General features: G+C 43.1%; 1 protein-coding gene and 1 non-coding gene across 2 annotated transcripts in view; one reads left to right on the forward strand and one right to left on the reverse strand.

Moving 5' to 3' along the window:
- LOC122781979 (potassium voltage-gated channel subfamily H member 6-like) overlaps nucleotides 1–19,208 on the reverse strand; it is a 31,420-nt gene that overhangs the window by 2,204 nt on the left and 10,008 nt on the right. Inside the window, exons 8-20 of the mRNA XM_044046130.1 lie at nucleotides 10,452–10,624; nucleotides 9,362–9,500; nucleotides 9,124–9,261; nucleotides 8,850–9,004; nucleotides 8,516–8,757; nucleotides 8,228–8,427; nucleotides 4,184–4,271; nucleotides 3,570–3,734; nucleotides 3,376–3,497; nucleotides 2,721–2,792; nucleotides 851–926; nucleotides 594–693; nucleotides 163–510 (exon numbers count right to left, since the gene is read on the reverse strand). Of these exons, the coding sequence (XP_043902065.1) occupies nucleotides 163–510; nucleotides 594–693; nucleotides 851–926; nucleotides 2,721–2,792; nucleotides 3,376–3,497; nucleotides 3,570–3,734; nucleotides 4,184–4,271; nucleotides 8,228–8,427; nucleotides 8,516–8,757; nucleotides 8,850–9,004; nucleotides 9,124–9,261; nucleotides 9,362–9,500; nucleotides 10,452–10,624 (2,018 nt within the window). The remainder of the gene's footprint in view (nucleotides 1–162; nucleotides 511–593; nucleotides 694–850; nucleotides 927–2,720; nucleotides 2,793–3,375; nucleotides 3,498–3,569; nucleotides 3,735–4,183; nucleotides 4,272–8,227; nucleotides 8,428–8,515; nucleotides 8,758–8,849; nucleotides 9,005–9,123; nucleotides 9,262–9,361; nucleotides 9,501–10,451; nucleotides 10,625–19,208) is intronic.
- trnat-ugu lies at nucleotides 2,081–2,154 on the forward strand. Its single transcript has one exon. It is a non-coding gene; the product is annotated as a tRNA-Thr (tRNA).

Raw genomic sequence — 19,208 nt, forward strand, 5'->3', positions numbered from 1 at the left:
GGGAGACACACACATATGATGGTTATGACTTGGAGAATCCAGTGTCAATCAGATTTTTAAACCTGTAAGTATTTGAATCTAAACATAAACTGTCCTCATCAACACAAACACTGTGGACATGTAAAGTCACAGCCATTACTTGCAAAGACAGGAAGGACCCACCTGGTTATCTGTTGCTGCAGAGCATCCATCTTCTTCTCCAGCTCCATGCGGTGCCTCCCATAGATAATGGCGTTAGGAGGCGGCGGAGGAGGAAGGAGTGGAGGGGGAAGGCTGGAGGGACAGTGGGAGGAGGTGGGCAGGTAATGGAGCTTGTGGGAGGGTGAGCACGGCACCTCCAGGTGCATGTGGTCCTCTCGCTTGTCTGCGCCCCAGAGTGTAAAGATGCTGGAAACGCCTGGGAACACGTTCATCTCGGGGAACCTGGTCATGTTGGAGATAGCGGTCTGAGCAGGACTGGTCACCTCCACATCCTCCACTTCATCCTCACTGGAGAACACAGGGCCGTATCTACAAGAGCAGTCGGTTTGCTGTTTGTTTTGTACAGTGGAGGCTGATTTTCAGTATTTTTGAAACACATGTTTTTATCTTACAGCGTATGTTTATGATCATCTCGACCACTGTGCATCTCCCACTTATGGTGTCTTCTTTGACATCTGAGGGCAGCTTTCTGTTTCTTTGAGATGGAGTTACCTGACACACACAGTCAGTCATGCCACGGGTGAATTTTAATCAAGTTTATTTTCATTTTCATTCAAACAATACAGTTTATACAACAGTCAATGGACTCAAATTCTTCAGACATTCAAACATATACTATGAATGTAAACAAACCAACAAAAAGGGTTACCTGTGTGTTTCCCCTGTCTGCTGAATCCCTCACAGTCCGAGTCTTCTCCACTCACAACACATACTTCATTTTCCTCCTGCAGACAGAGAGCAAGAGCAAGAGGAAACATTTACTGATTTCATTCAGGATTTGATATAAATCGTTGGATAGGTGCTGTGCAACATAATGAGTTATACTGAACGGCCTGGACGAATTAATTGGATCGTGACGCATCAATCAATCTACCATCTGTCCCCCCTCCCTCCATGCACGTACCCCTCTTGCATTAATTGCACATGCTCAGAAGACAACGCAGAGCTTATGCTAGCCTGTTAAAAATTCAACATGACAGTTGCAGCAATGCTATGGCAGAAAAGGTGCGAACAACAGGTGTTGGTCGCAAACGAAAGACGTTATTTGAGAAAAGCTCCTGCAAAGAAAAAGGCTGATGTAGAGCGATCCAAGACCAGAGTGAACATAGTGCTGCGTTTGAACGTTGGCGACAACTGAAAGCCCAGAAATCGGCGCTGTTTAGATGGGTTAACTTTATGTCTTTGTGATATTTGGAGAGTATTTGTTGTTTTTCGGCATCTCGTGCAGGTGCGGGGAGGGACAGTGCACATGGAGGAGGTCGGACAGATAATGTGGAGCAAGTGAATGGAGAGACTTGTAGCAAAGAAGGAGAAGCTTAAAGGTGATCCGGGAACTTAATGTTCCCATGCTCTGGAGGCATAGCTTCAGAGGGAAGAAGAAAGGGGCTTGGACTTTTGCATTCAAAATGTAGCCTGCTCAAACAGTTTTTCCAGAATCTCCAACCTGCTTTTTGTCAAGTATATAAACCAGTGTATCTAGTTAATATTATTTGCTGATCGAGGTGCAGATCTTGTTGTGTCGTGATTCCCTGGGGGTCTAGTGGTTAATATTTGGTGCTCTCACCGCCGCAGCCTGGGTTTGATTCCCGGTCAGGGAACACCAGTATCATTATGATTATGGCAGCCCATGGGCAAGTGGAAAGAAGAACTTGGCTTATAACTTTGAGGGTTGCTGTTTGAGTCCCCACCAAGTCAAAAAAAGGACTGGGATATCCCTAAGTAAGATATCCAATCCCCACTGCTCCTAATTCGAGGAAGGTTGCAGAGAAGGAATTTCCCCCTGTGGGACTTATAAGACTAATTTAATTTATCGACTGCCTTCAGTAACACATGTAGTAAAATTGGAATTGGAAACCATAGAAGCATTTTTCATCCTCACGGTGCCATGGCTTAGTTGGTTAAAGTGCCTGTCTTGTAAACAGGAGATCCTGGGTTCAACTCCCAGTGGTGCCTTTTGAGGCAGCCCATGGGCAAGCAGAAGGAAAGAGAACATGAAACCACGGAGTTGCCATTTCAAAAGCGGTTGCTAATGGATGGATGGATGGACTTAAAGGCACAGTATGTAAGGTCTCTCTAATAAAAACACTGACAACAAAAAAGGGGAGTTGTCTTGCCGTCTAATTAGATTTTCCTGTAATCTGGTATCCACCTGGTAATAAGTGACAAATGAAACAGTACTTGATATTTCTTTCCTCACTCTGACTTGGGGGTTTTCCCAATAAGACGGTCCCTCTTTGATCGCTATTTGAGAGGTGAGGTGTAGGTGTGATGGCTGTACCCGTCAGTTTCTGGCCTGCCTCTGTGGTCCTAACACATCTTAACATTTTCTTAACAGTGGTTAAGGCGTTGGATTTGAAATCCAATGGGGTTTGAACCCTGCTCGCAGCGATTTCTTATGAAATACCACCTTACCAGTTTATCCAGTACCAATACCAGGACAGTGCAAGTTACCCAACCACCATTGATGCCTTGTTTGTGTGTGTGTTAAAAGGATTGTTAATTAAAATGAGTGTACATACATCTCTGAGGTTGACCGTTATCTCCAAGTTGGACCAGAAATATTCACAAAATTCAGGATACATTTCCAGAACCTGAAAACAAAGAATAAGATTGTGAGTTGAGTGACCAGTTATCAAAAAAAATAAAAAATAAAATAAAATAAAAAATAAACCTGGATTCTGAAATTTCCATAATTTGACAATCGAGTTACATTACATGTTGGTGGATGTCGTAGATTGGGACCATCTGGCCAACAAGTCTCAGTTTATAATAAGGGACCATGAGTCGGCTTCTGTCTTTGTGTTTGTATTTATCCTTCTGTGGTTATGACCACATTTTAAATTTGTCATTGGCATTATAAGTCCAGCATTATAGTAGTAGTGAGACTGAAGCTCACCCCTCCTTTCCCAAGTGTGTCAGGGAACTACAGCAGTTTTTGTATACCAGAAAGAGAATGACCGTGAGTTTATACACTTATTCAAACATGCTTGCAATTTTTATCCAAGAAAATTCTCCTTAATGTTAAATACTGGATGTTTAAGGAGTGTATATGCATCTCAATTCCCATTCTCCTGGATGTAATGAGCTTGTTTGAGTTTTTTTAGGAGTTAGTAGTTCCTAATAAAGCATTCAGATGTTGCATGTACACATATTCACAGTATATATGTATGTTACCTCCAGAATATCTTCTCTGTGTATCTTGTGCAGATCACAGTAGGTCAAGGCTCTGACATCAGAGCTGGACTTTCCCGGCAGAACATCCAGATTGACGGGTTCCCCAAAGATGTCATTCTTACCTAGAGGAGAAAACACCAGTTTTACTTCAAAACACTTTGGCTACTACAAACCAAGCTTGCACTGGTACCTACCCAGTATGGCGACCACCACGTTCCCTTTGAGGATCTCGATGCAGCCTCTGGAGATGAAGTACAGATCTAATATCAGGTCTCCAGCGTGGACCAGGGTGTCACCAGGAGGAGCATGCGTGGTCTTGAACCTCATGGCAAGGGCCCTCAAACAGCCTTTAGTGGATCCTAAACACCATCACACATAAGGTTATTCAAATGCTTCAAGAGCCAGGGAATCTGTGCTGATAATATTCATGCTAACTACATTTTATTTAAAAAGTAATAAATCCTGGTTTTTAGATACCGCACTTGAGAGATACCGTGTATTTCTGTCCCCACTCTAACAAACAATGAACATAAATATAACAAAAAATGAGAGTAAAAAAAAGTGTCAATAGAGAAAATAAACATACCATAAAGGGAAGGGGGGGCATAAAAAGAAAGACATACATGTCCTCCACCTCCAATGATCTAATTATAAAAGTAATATCTAAAATGTGTGCTTTTGAATAAACTATTTTGGCACATAAGATAATAAAAGACATTTTATGATTTCCAAAGGCTTATCAGTTTTTTTAAGCTGTAAACCTGACAGTTCAAATGAAGTTTGATTGGTTGAGTGATTCATTAGTTACCTTTAAAAGCTTTACAGTTCTGCAGCAGTGACCTGTTGAGGTGGAGACAAATTTCTCCCTGGAGACACTCTGGAAAACTTTTCAAAACCTGGAGGAGATATTTACACAAAGAGATGGGGACAAAGACACAGTTATGTCAGCTTTATTAGCAATGAATGACATGTGCTTTAGTGCTGTATCTGTCTAAACAGAAATATAAATGTTGTTTTGGCAGAAATGTGCCCATTATTTGCTTTTATTTATTTACTATGGACCTTTCTGACTCATCCTAAATCCTACTATATGAATATGATGAAGATGGTGGTGCGTGAAGACGCAGCGACCCCTGCCTATCCCGACCGTGTGGTGTCTTGTCCTGTTAGTAAGTGTTTATACGGAAGGTTTTTGTGTTGGTCTCATCGGTCTACATCAGGGAACATGTACTACAGTAGGCAGGTTCTGTTAGACATCGACAGAACCATGATATTCAACACTTTGGACACTGTGACGATCAAGGTGCTAGGGATAATCTGACAGCCTGTTACAAAACCGGACTCGACTGCCACTCTTCCCCCGCAAAGGAGGCGCCGCAAGTGGTGCGAGAGGAAGCAGAAGAGAGGCAAGCACGGAGGTATCCGGATTAGGCTAGAGGCTAATGCAAGCCGTCCAGCCATACTAACCATCCTCCTGGCTAATGTGCATTTGTTGGACAATAAAATGGATCATATACGACTGCTGAGGTCAGCGCAGTGTGAAGTGAGTAACTGCTGTGTGCTTGTCTTCACTGAAACATGGCTAAATGACAACATCCCTGACTCCGCTGTACGACTGGAGCAGGTAACATGCTACCAAGCGGATAGAGCCCTCGTCAACGGAGGAAAGACTCGTGGCGGCGGGGTATGTCTTTACATCTATGCAGTCTGGTGTCGTGACGCTGTGGTGGTATAACACTGCTCACCACTGACAGAGTGTATGATCATAAGATGCCGACCTTTCTATTTGCCGAGGGAAATTACTGCGATAATTCTGGTCGCAAGTTTATATTTCCCCAACCTCCAACAACAGTGAGAGGACTGCTGCACTTTGTGAACTGTATCAGGCCATCAGTGAACAACAGACAGCCCACCCAGATGGTTTCATCATTCTCGCTGGGGATTTTAATCATGCTGACCTTAAGACTGCTCTTCCAAAATTTCACCAGCATGTAGATTTCCCAACAAGAGGAGATAACAATTTGGACCTGGTCTACACAACACACAAAGGGGCATTCAAGGCCCCACCCCTCCCCCACATTGGACTCTCTGACCACCTCACTGTCCTGCTAATGCCAGCATACAGACCAAGAGTGAAAGTGGTCAAACCAGTTCCGAAGCAGGTAAGAGTGTGGCCAGAGACTGCTTTGAGACTACAGAGTGGGAAATGTTCAGACATGCAGCCACATACAACAACCACACAAACATTGAGGAGCACACAGATCAGGAAGTGCATTGATGATGTGACACACATAAAAACCATCATCACCCAGGCTAATCAAAAACCATGGCTGACTGGCAATGTCCATCGGCTGCTGAGGGAGAGGAGCAAAGCCTTCAGAACCGGGGATGAAGCCATTCTGAGAACGGCGAGAGGCTACCTGTCCCACGGGATCGGGAAGACAAAACAGGAATACACACACAAGACAACCTGCCATTTTAAGGACAGCAGAGACACACGGCATCTGTGGCAGGGCATTCAGTCTATCACAGACTATAAACCAGCACCTTGGACCTGTGACAGCAACACCTCTCTGCTTAACGATCTTAACAGCTTCTTTGCACGTTTAGAAGCACAAAAAAACACACGTCCACAGAAGATGACACCACCCCCCCCACGATCAGGCTCTGTGCCTGTCTACTACCAGCGTGAAGAGGACACTCTCCACTATCAACACCCGAAAGGCAGGTCCAGATAACATTTCTAGTCGTGTGCTAAGGGACTGTGCAGAGGAGCTTAAGGATGTCCTCACAGACATCTTTAACACCTCTCGGAGACAAGCTGTTGTTCCATCATGCTTCAAGGCCACCATTACATTACATTACATTACGTCATTTAGCAGACGCTTTTATCCAAAGCGACTTACAAAAGTGCATTTAAACATTTGGGTACAAATAAGAGCTAGAAGTAAGTAAGAGCTTCAAGTAGAACAAACTATGAAGTGCTAGTCATAAGTGCATGTACAAGTTTTTTTTTTTTGTCGTCTTAGTCGAGGTAGAGTCGGAAGAGATGTGTTTTTAGTCGGCGTCGGAAGATGTGGAGGCTTTCAGCTGTCCGGATGTCGATGGGGAGATCGTTCCACCATTTGGGAGCGAGGACAGTGAACAGTCTCGAGTTCTGCACCACCATCATACCTGTACCAAAGAAACCTACTCCATCCTGCTGACTACCACCCTTTGGCGCTGACCCCCACCATCATGAAGTGCTTTGAGCAACTAGTCATGCAACACATCAAATCCTCCATACCCCCCACCCTGGACCCCTTCCAGTTTGCATGTTGAGCCAAACGATCCACAGAGGATGCAATCTGCTCCGCCCTTCACCCAGCCCTCTCCCACCTGGACACAAAAGACTCATATGTCAGTCATCATCTACCGCTTTATCCTCCACCAGAGGGTCGAGGAGGTGCTGTGCCAATCTCAGCTACATCGGGCGATAGGCGGGGTACACCCTGGACAGTTCGCCAGTCCATTGCAGGGCCACACACAGATAGAGACAAACAACTATTCACTCTCACTCTCACATTCACACATATGGTCAATTTAGGGTGTTCAATTTACCTAATCCCCACATTGCATGTTTTTGGACGGTGGGAGGAAGCCGGAGAACCCGGAGAAAACCCACGCACACGGGGAGAACATGCAAACTCCATGCAGAAAGGCCCTTGTTCCAGGTCTTCTCGCTGAAAGGCAAGAGCGCTAACCACTATACCAACGTGTGGCCCAAGACTCATATGTGAGAATGCTTTTCATAGACTTCAGTTCAGCATTCAACTCATCTACAAACTAGACCAGATGGGGCTCAACACCTCACTATGCAACTGGCTGCTGGACTTCCTCACAGTTGGGAACAACACCTCAAACAGCAAGTTTGAAGTTTGCAGATGACACAACCCTGGTAAATCTCATCACCAAGAATGATGAGACCAACTACAGGAAAGAGGTTGACCTTCTGACCACATGGTGCAGGGACAACAAACTCCTGCTGAATGTCAGTAAGACAAAGGAGATCGTCGTTGACTTCCAAAGGGTGGGAGCTGCACTGACTACAACAGAAAAACCCTGCAGCGCATAGTGAACACAGCTGGGAAGATCATTGGTGCCTCACTCCCCTCCCTGCAAGACACCTACAACACCCGCATCACCTGAAAAGCAACCACGAGTGTGTGCAACGTCAGCCACCATGCACACAATCTCTTCTGCCTCCTGCCCTCTGAAAGGAGATACAGAAGCATCCGTGCCTGCTCCACCAGACTTGCAAACAGCTTAATTCTCCAGGCCATAAGGAAGCTAAACTCTCTCCGCTCTCTCCCATCCACCCCTCTCTGCCACCCCAAAAACTCTGGTCTCTGAAGTTGCTGCTACTGTGTACTACAGTTTTTCTTTCTTGCACTACTACATCACATCTCTTGCACTCCTATTTGAAATGTTTTGAAAACTATAGCCTCTGAAGTTGCTGTTATTTTATTTTATTTTTATTTTATTCTATAACATGTCTCTGAAGTTGCTGCTGTTTTTATAACTTCTCTCTGCTCTATGACAAACATCTCTGCACAGTTTTTTCAGGACTTTGCTGCGACATCCCTGTGTTTTATCTTGTTTTGTCCTGTGTTCCTTTGTCCTGTGATCTTGTTTAGAGCAGGAGAATTGTTCTTATTTAGTATGCACTTTACTTTTATAAGCAATGTTAGGTGATGTCTTATCTATTTAGGGTATGTTGTGGGATAGTGAGAAACGTACTTTCCATTCCTCTGTATGTGTAGTATATGTGGAGAAATTCACAATAAATCTGACTTAGACTTTGACTACTCACAGCGTTCATATCTATGCCATTGGTGTATGACCAGGCGTGTTGGAAGTATTCCTCCAGCCGCTGCCTCAGAGGGTTAGGAATCTGGTGGAAGCGGATGAACTCACGGACTCTCATCATCTGCGTGTGGTAGCGCGCCGTACCAGAGTACAGCCGCAAGATAATGGCAGACACGTTACCAAAAATACTGGCGTACATCAAAGCTGCAGAGGAGACAGAAACAGGCTATACAAACTTGCTTTCTGACTAATAAAACAACATAGATATGTACACGGAATAGAGGTCACTCACCACCAATGAGCATGACACAGATGGAGAAAATCTTCTCATAGTTGGTGTTCGGGGAGACGTTCCCAAAGCCCACACTGGTCAGACTACTGAAGGTGAAGTACAGAGCTGTGACATATTTATCTCTGATGGAAGGACCCGAAGCCGCAATGGAGGCATTGTATGGCTTCCCCAGCTGTTCGCCCAGAGTGTCCAACCATCCGACACCAGCTGAGGTTGACCGTTCCGCGTTACCAATGGCATACCTGTGATGAAAAGACAAACTTGCACTCATTTTGTGTGCAGAACAATTTTGTTTTTTATTTTTGTATTAGAGAAACATTCCATTGGAAAGTACCAGATGCAGGCCAGCCAGTGAGCGATGAGGGCAAAAGTGCACATGAGGAGGAAGAGAACAGCTGCACCGTACTCGGAGTAACGATCCAACTTCCTTGCTACACGAACCAACCGCAGTAACCGAGCAGTCTTCAGCAAACCAATCAGAGTGGTGGTCTGTTATCGGGAGGAGAAAAAACGGATGTATTTTTTAAAGTGAAATGTCGGTAAAAAAAAAAGAAGAAAAAGAATCAAATAAAAAAAAATCTTCTTTTTCTTTCCTTCCTCTCCTCTACCTCGCCCTCTCCGCCACCCCTCGCAACCTCCCCCCCTGAGCGGTAGATGAGGAGGTCAAAGGGAATGGCCGCCACCATGTCGATGAGGAACCAGCCTTTAAAGTAGTGGACAGCAATCCGAGAAGACTGACTCACCACCTGCAGAGACATGACGCAAGAAGCTACAGCAGCGAGTATCACACCAGGTTCAAAACCTTTACTAAATGACAATTCAATCAGTAATCCGGGGTCGGTTCACCTCATCATTGGAGTTAACATATGTGGTCCTGAAGTTGATGACAATGTCAACAATGAACATGATGTCCACGAGAAGATCCACCACGTTGAGGGGGGAACAGGAGTAACCGCAGGTCTGCAAGGCTGCCTCCTCCTGAGAACTGAAAGAAAACGCAGTCATGTTGAATTTATGAATTAGGAGAAAGTGAAGGAAATGTCACATGGTTAGTGTAGTGGTTAGCACTCTTGCCTTTGCAGCAAGAAGACCCGGGATAAAGACCCGGTCGGAGAACAGGGGCCTTTCTGCATGGAGTTTGTATGTTTTTTCTTAAGTCCATGGAAACCATGACCAAACCCACTTCGGACCCATACTGCAGCCTAACTATGACCCTTATGGGGCCCACATGGACATGCTGGCTGGGTGCAATTTGAATCACAGGAAGGGTTAGCCAGAGATATACATCTGTCTGTGTATACATACACAGACAGAGGAGCTGCTTACCATACACAGACAGAGGAGCAGCATCAGTGACAGAATGCTGTCAATGTCCTGCTCCACAGACAGACTGAGGAGATCATTCCTCCCCCATGCCATTAGACTCTTCAACCTGCATCATACATGCTTGCACACTCTCACTTTTGCACTGTAATGACAGAACTTTCTGATTTATAATTCATTTCTTTTTAAATGTCTTTTTATATTTTTTATAGTTAATTTTATATTTAAACTGTACTTTGCATGCCTCTTATGTTTCTATTTTGTAATATATTCTTTGAGCTGCTGAACTGTGAATTTCTCTGTGAGATGAATAAAGTATCTATCTATCTACTGGATTCTTTGTTGCTTGGAGATGGAAGGAAACATTCTTGATCACATTTGAAGGAGCCTTAAAAATTGGACACCCAATAAATGCAGTGTCCAAAGGAGGTAGCCCCTGGACTGGGACAAACCTTTGCCAGCAAAAGTTCCTGTTGTTTAAATAAGTGTCCAACTGCAACCTAGACAATTGATTCTGGCAGCAATTTCCAGGAAAGCAGGTGAAACCTTACATCTCCATAATTAAATCCTGGGGGTCAGGTGAACATCAGTGTTTGGTGAATTTCTTACCAACCTCAGCAGAAATGTCGCAGAGTATGGGGTGAAAATTGCCGTATAAATCACTAGGAGGAGAATCACCCAGTCCCACACAGCTTTGAACGGACTGTAGTGAAGGATGGTCCACTTGTGGATCCTGGGGGTCTGTAGCTTGTACTCTGGTAACACATCAGCCCCCAGGGACAGAACCTCAAGGACACAAAGAGAGAGCGTGATATGTTAGCCCATTCATTCAAGCTAATTATTATTTAAAGTGAACACACAAGGCAGTAAAGGATACAAATGCAGTTGTGTCTTCCCTTCTTCTATCATGCTTCTTGTTATAGATCTTCCAGTGTGTGCAGGGGTTGGTTAAAATCCCCCTTCACGTCTATTCAAGTCTCTGCCTGTTGGAAGTATCAAGCTTTATGGTATGATCAATGACTCTTTGTGTTATGTCTGTGAAGGTTCTCAGTCATCCAGGTTCTATTCATCTTCAGGTGTTAGCTGTGAGAAACTGGACCTACTTGAGTTACTGCTAAGATGTTTCACCTCTCATCCACATTCAGGCTTCTTCAGTTCTGACTAACTGGTGGAAAAATATATTTATCCTCTGAAGGCTGGAAACCTGTCTCGAGAGTTGTTAAGATAAACAATGCAGGTTGTTTGACCTCTCTGACCCACTTTCAAGTTGTTAGTTTCACCCGAGTCTAGGTGTGAAAGAGGGTAATGAGGGCCACCTGAGAGACAGAGTCTGTTATTGTGTGACTTGACCTTTCCCGTTCTGTGTGTGGATCCTTTTTTGAAAAAGAGCTCAGCAGAGCATTGTAGGTCAGAGATCTCAAACTCACAGTTGATTTCAAGTGGCCTACCACTTACTAGTGAGTTATTGCTGGCCTATGATCTCGTCCTCCTCCAAGTAAACCCAGTGTGTCGTTTTGATTATTAAATATCAAAACATTTTTATTTTGAAATGGTGCAAATTTTCATCATCAAAAGTGTCCCTTGTCCCTCAGATGTAGGTGGACAGCTGAGTCCTGTCCAGATGAGCTGGCTCCTCTGTGTTGAACCATGCGTTTATGCAATGGTTGTTGATAGCAAAGCTATGACCTGGATACTAATTTGGAAATAACATATTACTGTAATATTATCTAGTTATCAATACACTGTTACATTTAATAATATGAGGCTGGAAAATGCATTATCACCATTTTACTAAATTACTGCCACACTATTACCATGTTGTTAGTGTTCTGTAATGTACAGTAAATGTAATAGGAGAAAAGAACAGAAAACTGCTAAAATATAACAATCGATTTATAATAGAATGTTGAATGTAAAGGTAGATGAATCATAATTTAATAAAATGACTAAGAAAAATGTTACATAATAGTTAAAGTATGTACACACATGCACACATATTACTGTGACCTGCTGACAACAACACCATTCATGATATACAACCTAAACACACGTGTACATGCACACACACACACACACACACACACACAAAGACCCTCGGGAAGGAGTGGTATAATTAATCAGCAGCAGATTTAAACTCCTCTGGGATCCACAGCTCCACAGCAGCAGTAACCAGGGCAAAGCAGTGAAGGACGGTCAAGGATGTGACTGAGAACCTTGATGGATGCATGAAATTTCATGTTTCAAGCTGCAAGTGTCACTTTGAACAGCTCTTACTGTAACCAAGATGGCGCCACTGTGCAGCCACTGGCCAGCCGTCTGTCGGGTGTCTTTGGATTACGGTTTGCTGTAGCAGTCTTTTGACCAACTACTCTTGGACAAACCAACCAACCAACCATCATGATTAAAGCAGAACTTTCTTTTTAGATTACATATTTTTTTACAATACCATCGTAAACATCCATCCAGCCATCGTCTACCTCTTCATCCTCACTGGTGTAAAATCTCACCACTGACGCTCGACCCCTCTTTCCCCATCTCCCGACCATGTATATTTGTTTTCACATAACACAGCCAGCGAACACAAGCCGTGGAGCCATGTCCATACCAGTCAGCATCCGTTCTTCAATTTTCGCTGTTCGAAAAAAGTAGTTTCCTCTTACTCCCTTCCACTGACAACAGTTGTCGCTGCTTCTATTTTGCTGGCTCTGCCATGATGAACGTCTAAAATAACACTCTCGCCGCCTTGATCTTATAACCGATATCTGGCTGCCGTGAAGAAATTCCTGTTTCTCAAGCAAGACCCCAGACTTTGGGAGACCTCCTGATTCTGAGGACTCGGCAGGCGGGATCTTGCAAGGCTGGTCTTCTGCTAACAGACAGTAGCAGCCAGCCAGTGGAGCCAGCCCCCAATCTCTCCGCACCAAGACCATCACAATGACTCAAAAAATTAAGAGTCAAGAGTATTTTCTGTGGCTGTTCTGAAGCTGCAGAACAGCCGCTTTGTTTGTTTTATCTTGTCAGAGTGGGGGTAGGGGCGCTAGCCGTGAAGTAGAATTTTGTTGTTGTTTTGTGTCGTCATTGTGCCGACCCGGCACCCGAAGGTTCCACAGTGCCATAGCTCCATTCCTGTTGTGAGTTGATGCACTATGAGGAACCACAACCAGTTAATGGATAACCCTAACCTTAACATAACCATAAGTCAAATATTGGCCCTAAACTTAACCAGTCCCTCAAAAATTAGGTTCTGCCTCATTAGGGCCAGGTTTCCATGGCTTTCATGGTCCTGACAAGGTCAGTGTTTATGACAGAAAAAGTAAAGGTAACAAATACAAGTACACACACACAAGGTTCTACTCACCTCATGCGCTACTATAGATGAGATGCGTACGGCTCTCTTGGGTCTTGGGTTTCCATGTTCACCTCCCACACCGGACAAGACGTCCTGAGACACACTACTGTCACTCACCAAGGACATGGTTACTCCTTCTTCTCCTTCAGTCTGAGAACTCTTCAGCTCTCTTCTTTTTCTCCGTAAGTCTAAGATGCCCAGACGATGTGATGTTTGTTTGAGTTTTGTCTTCGTCCTTTGGGGTTTCCTTTTTGCCTTGCTCTTCTTCTTTCCTCTGTAACTAACTCTTGCTTTTTCCACTTTGTCTACATCACAATTTCCTGTCCCCTCTTTTATAAGGTGTCTTTCCACGTTGATGTCGAAGAGCTTGACACTCCTCTTGTGTTCCTCACTTCCTTGCTGCCAGGAACAGAAGCAGGGTCAGCTAAATTTAAATTCTTTCAATTCATTTTAATTTGGATAAGAAACAAATTAAATACTTTTCCAAAGACTGTGCTGTCTTCAGGAATTATTCAGGCTTTTAAGATGTTTCATCCAAGAGGGTTCTTCACTTCGGAAAAAACTCCACCAGTCAAAAATCCTCACTTGTTTGTGATAGTTGGACATAATCCAGACAGATTTTAAGTCTTCCTATGATAATTCAGAGTCTATAGTTGTAGCATCATCAAGGGTTTCACCCTTTCAGCTGCTACAGATAAGACACATGTCTTGTGTCCAAGTTGCAGTTTGTGATCTCCCATTTTCCATCTGTTCTTCCCTAGGATGACTGAGCCCGTTCTACGACCTGTAGAGAGAAAACATCTCCTCTTTTCCCCACCATCTCTCCATCCTTGATCTCCATCAGTGAGGGTGAGCTTCAGCACTGCTTCTCCTCTGCACTTTCACCACACACACCAAACCATTCTGCTTCTCCAAGCCCCCTTCTCTCTTTCCCTCCTCCCTACCGTCTCTCTCTCTCTGCTGGTTATTTGCTCCCCTCTGCCTCTCACCCCCTCCTTCTCTCCTCTCCGTCATGTACAGTGATGTATTTGCACTCTGAGACAAAGGGCAGGTACACCGCTGCTGTAAACACAACTTCAGATCTTTCTTCAACAACAAGAGGATAAATCAGATATGTTTTTACTCTCAGAGCAATAATGGTATTATTGGTAATAGCTCCCAGTAGGAAAGAAGGTCTGGTTTATTCCAGAGGCCATCAGACTGTTGAATGGTAACAGTTCAAGAAATAGTCTGTTCACTTGATGAATGCACTTTGCACTTCATTGTATTTCAGAGCCTGGGGGAGGGAGGGGTGAGCCGAGGAGTCCTCTGTTCGTTACAATCTGCAATCACACCAATCACAAATTCATACACACTGGATCTTAACCCTTAGTTCTACATGAATAATACACACCTCCTTATATGGACATCCTGGGGGGGTGTTTTTATAGGTCACATCTTGGTGTGTTGAATTTGTAGTTGGAACTCAAAATATCTGAAGTGATAGGGCATTCCTTATGTGGAAACAACCGCTGAACTCGGATTTCAACCTCAGAAAGTCGGAGTAACCTCGCATACCCCAAGTTAGGAGTCCAATATAACTGCTAATTTAGAGTAAATCAGTCGTATACGTAATTCTGTTTAATCTTTAACTGTAGAGAAATTGTTACGCTGTTTGTATGAGCAAAAAACAAACAAACATGAAGCGTGTTATCATTGACTGACAGTGACTAATAATGGCTAGTGAACTTGGGGGTGACGTCACTCCCAGTTTCAAGTTCAGTTGTAAATGGAGTGCAGTGGTACAATACAATACATATAAATTGCTCCAATATATGTGCTGCAATCCCCTTTTACTCCCTCAACATCTTGTTCTCCTCTTTCACTCTCATTCTCGTGTCTGACTGAAGGTCCTGACCTCTCCACAAATAAACACTCTGCCACACCTCTGTACCATCCTCTAAATTCCCTTTGTTTTCCACTTTCTTGTTTACCTGCAACTACAGTAGATGCTGTTTTTGTCAAAACAAGGACATTTGTTAGCCCGAAAAACATCCACTAAAGTGAAGTGAGTTTTTTCCCCCTGCTCCCACTGAAGCACAAGACATTATCCGAAGGCTGTTTTTGGCGATGGATGTGAAAAATGCTGCCTCAAGGTCTCAAGGTGCTATTATCTGACATATACCGACAGCAGCCTTTACAGTGGATGCAGCTTCATACATCTTACTCCTCTTACTCATCTGATAGATTTTTGATAGACTGCAGCACTGATAAATCATTTTGTACACATCATATCTAGCCTACGGGTCCTGTGTGTAACAAGAGGGTATTTTGGTGGAAAATATGTGACCCATGTTATATGGTGTATATAACCTATACTCTGTGGGTGGGCTGAAAGGTTCACAGACTGTTTCCCAGGCTTTACCAAAAAAATTGCTAATTTTCATATTCATCTAACCAAAAGAAATTAGCATAAATGGAAGACATTTTAGTAAAAAATACATCCCTCAAATCATCATAAACTGGGCAATAAAACATTTGAATTTCATTCTCAATCACACCCAGGTCACACATCAAACAGAGCCTTTCTTCCTCTGGGTATCATTGAACCTGCCTGTCTCCAGAGCTAGGGAGACAGACAGGGAGCGTTCCTGAATCTTATATACTACTCTGCACTGCTGTAATATATTTATTTTCCACATGGTACTGTATACTTTAATAAAAATAAAATAATAAATTGAGTTAAATATTTAAAATGTGAAAATAATAACAATATATATGCATTTATTAAAAGTATTTCATATGTTCATTTATCAAGACTGTAGGTGGCGGTAATCAGGCTTAAGCACTTGGTGCCACCCGCCATTCAAACAGTAGAACAAGGAAGTAGCTGCTGTTCCAATTACTCCCATACTTGACGAGTATGTACTCCAGTCGTACTTCTCAAGTACGTATTTCCCAAATATGCAAGTACATACTTGCATACTTGAGTATTGAGAAAGGACTAATGTTTTCTTGGGTGGTGGCTGTGGCCATCCGGACCTTGGGTCATCTTCAAGGCTCTTCCTACCCCTCTTGAATTCACCTACTCACTATTGCACAGTTGATAAAGCTGGAGCATTGTCCCCTTATGTAGCAACCATGTCAGCATGAATGTTCTTGGGGAGCTTAACTACTTTTTCTGCAGATGTTTAGTAACACCGCAGTGCCAATTTTTGTCCATGTTCACAAAATGTCGCTAGGAATAATTTCCAAAGTCCTTAATTAGCTATTAAATGTTGGTGTATGCGGAAGGAAACAATGCAGTTAGCATCACGAAAGGTTGAATTTATTGCCTGCTGAGTTTAATTAGCCCTTTAGAAGTTTTCCTCCTAAACTACCCATAAGGACAGGCATGGCAGAATAAAATTGTCAGGTACATTATGGTATTGCCAGTTAACAGCAGCAAATGCTGTGACTGTAGTCTTGAGAACAGTTTATATCAGACTAAATTATGTGTATGATGTGGTGTTTTGATTTATTATCGCAATATGTATCATCCCGTGACTTCTGTATCTGTCTGTCAAATCTGCCATCCTGCGCCGCCGTGTTCCTACAGCAGCCCGAACCTGCCAGAGTGCTTATTTCACGTTTTGAAGTGGAAACTTACTCCACAAAGGAAGAATGTCTCCACCCACTTAAACCTGAAGCTTAAACCAACATTGAAACATCTGTATCCTTTTAGAACCTCATCGTCTGATAAACAACTCGATGTGCTTGTTGATGTCAACATCTTTTCTGGTATGCTAATGCCGGCGCATTTCACTGACGCACTTAGGAAAAAGTGGCGGTGGGCAGACAAGTCCTCTGTTTGACGTCACTAATCTGTATAGACTGGACCCTTTAATGTTTACATTTTTGACACCGTAATGATCACAAATAAGAGCCATAAACAAGTCATAAAACCTTGGTTATATTTAGCGTTACGTGTGACTGACAGTGATGGTAAAGTGAAGTGATTCCCTTGGTGTAAGTGAACAGGTATTTTTGGATAAGGTCGACTGCGGTGCCTCAAGCTTCCATATGAGCCCCCCCTAATTATAGCTAACAATAGCCTGTGCGGTCAACACACACACACACACACACCTGCACTGTTTCCACAGTGAAATCATTATCGCTGACCTTGTCCCTTCAATGTTTGATAGACCTCTTCAGTCAGGTGGATCAAAGAGCCGTCTACAGTAAAAAATATGTCACATCAAGACTTCGTTCCAAGTCAAATACAGACTCTTATGTGACTCATAAGACACATATATTATATATAAATAACAAATAAGGAAGGATTGACAAAGCAGAACCTAAATGTCTAAATGTATACTGCCCATGAGTATGTTTGTACAGGTATTTAATCTCTTTAAAAAATAGGATTTGGGTTTTCACAGCATTAGAGTAGGCCTTGCATACTTTAGTGCAGACCTATTTTACAGCCTGCAGGGCCACATACGGCATCTGTGTCCGGCCCGCGGTATGTCAGTCATAAACACAGATGAACAAGTATTTATGCTGCGCATGCAATACAACTGTGTTGCTTTTATTTTGAAAAGCCTGATGTATGGACGCACGTATCTGCGTCAGGTGACGTGTTAAGAAAAAAGAAAGGTTCATTCCAAATGGCGCGTTTTCAACAAGACATGGACCGCTAAATATTTCTTTACAGGCGTTAAAGGTAAAGCCGTGTGCTTAGTTTGTGGTACACTAGTCGCTGTGTTTAAGGATTACAATGTGAATCACTACTACGTGACCAGACCCAAAGAGAAATACAAGAACTTACCTTCTGTGAAGGGGGGTTGTGGTTGTGTTAGACAATATATTCACTGCATTTCACCACAGTAGCAAAGTATAATAGTATTCATTATATAGTGTAGTAATTTGATATTATCAATAGAGTTGGTTAGTAATTGTGTTTATTGTGTGTTTGTATGCTGCACAATTTACACCAAAACAATATAATTTACTGCTACTTTTAGATAAAAGAGATCAAATTAAATTAAAATTAATTCAACTTTGGCCCGGCCCTCAACAATATTTTTTGTTTCTCATGTGACCACTTGGGGAAAATAATTGCCCACCCCTGCTTTAGAGAAAGACAAGCCAGTCAGAGCAAGCAAAAGCTCCTCATTATAATAAAATAATCATTTTTTGATGAACTTTGGGCAAGAGTCATGCTTTATGGGAGGTGTCATGTTTCTACAGGAGCCCAAATGGACAAACTATAGCCTGCATGTATGCGAAGGCCACCGTAATTCCTGCTTGGTAAGGGAAGCGGTGAACGGAGTGTCGTGTTTGTTACAATCTGCAGTCTTGCCACTAGATGTAACTAATTCTTTCTCAATGGATGTTTAACATTTAAAAGTGTAACATTTTAGAGGTAAAACACTGACTGCTTCAGTGGGGTAACACACACACACACACACACAAAATAACACCACTGTTCAGTCCTTACACAGCATTACAGGACATCAGTGATGTCATCAGTGGGTGACCCCCCCATTAATCACGTTTGACAAGAACCTAAAGCTTGGGGCCTCTGTACTGAAATAGCTGCGGCACAGAGAGGGTGACGCTGCCCCTTTAAAACAGCCGTAACGCTGGAGCACATCCATCGTCAAACTCTTTCAAACAACCTCTGCTCTTTGTTTTGTTTTTTATGCCCATCGCTGCAAACCAAACCCCAACACTTATGATATATGGTGGGTATGCGCAGCGAGTCACATGACAAGTGTTCATAAATATTCCTCTCAGCTGCAGCCCGAGTAGAAACACCACGTACACAGGTTTTAGATGGACATCGTTCTCTCAAAATGTCACGTGTCATTCAGAGGTTGTGCTTTTTTTTGGAACAGTGTGCCACAGTGTTCAGCGAGTTCATTACATTTAAAAAGCAGCTGAAACTGTGGTTGAGGGGGTCACCAAACATGTGACCATCTATACATTTGCAAATTCATGTGTGTAAGGAGATTTGTGCATTTAATTGAAGGGCCAATGTGTCTTAAACATTAGCAC

The sequence above is a fragment of the Solea senegalensis genome, linkage group LG1 (assembly GCF_019176455.1).
Source record: "Solea senegalensis isolate Sse05_10M linkage group LG1, IFAPA_SoseM_1, whole genome shotgun sequence".
Taxonomy (NCBI): Eukaryota; Metazoa; Chordata; class Actinopteri; order Pleuronectiformes; family Soleidae; genus Solea; species Solea senegalensis.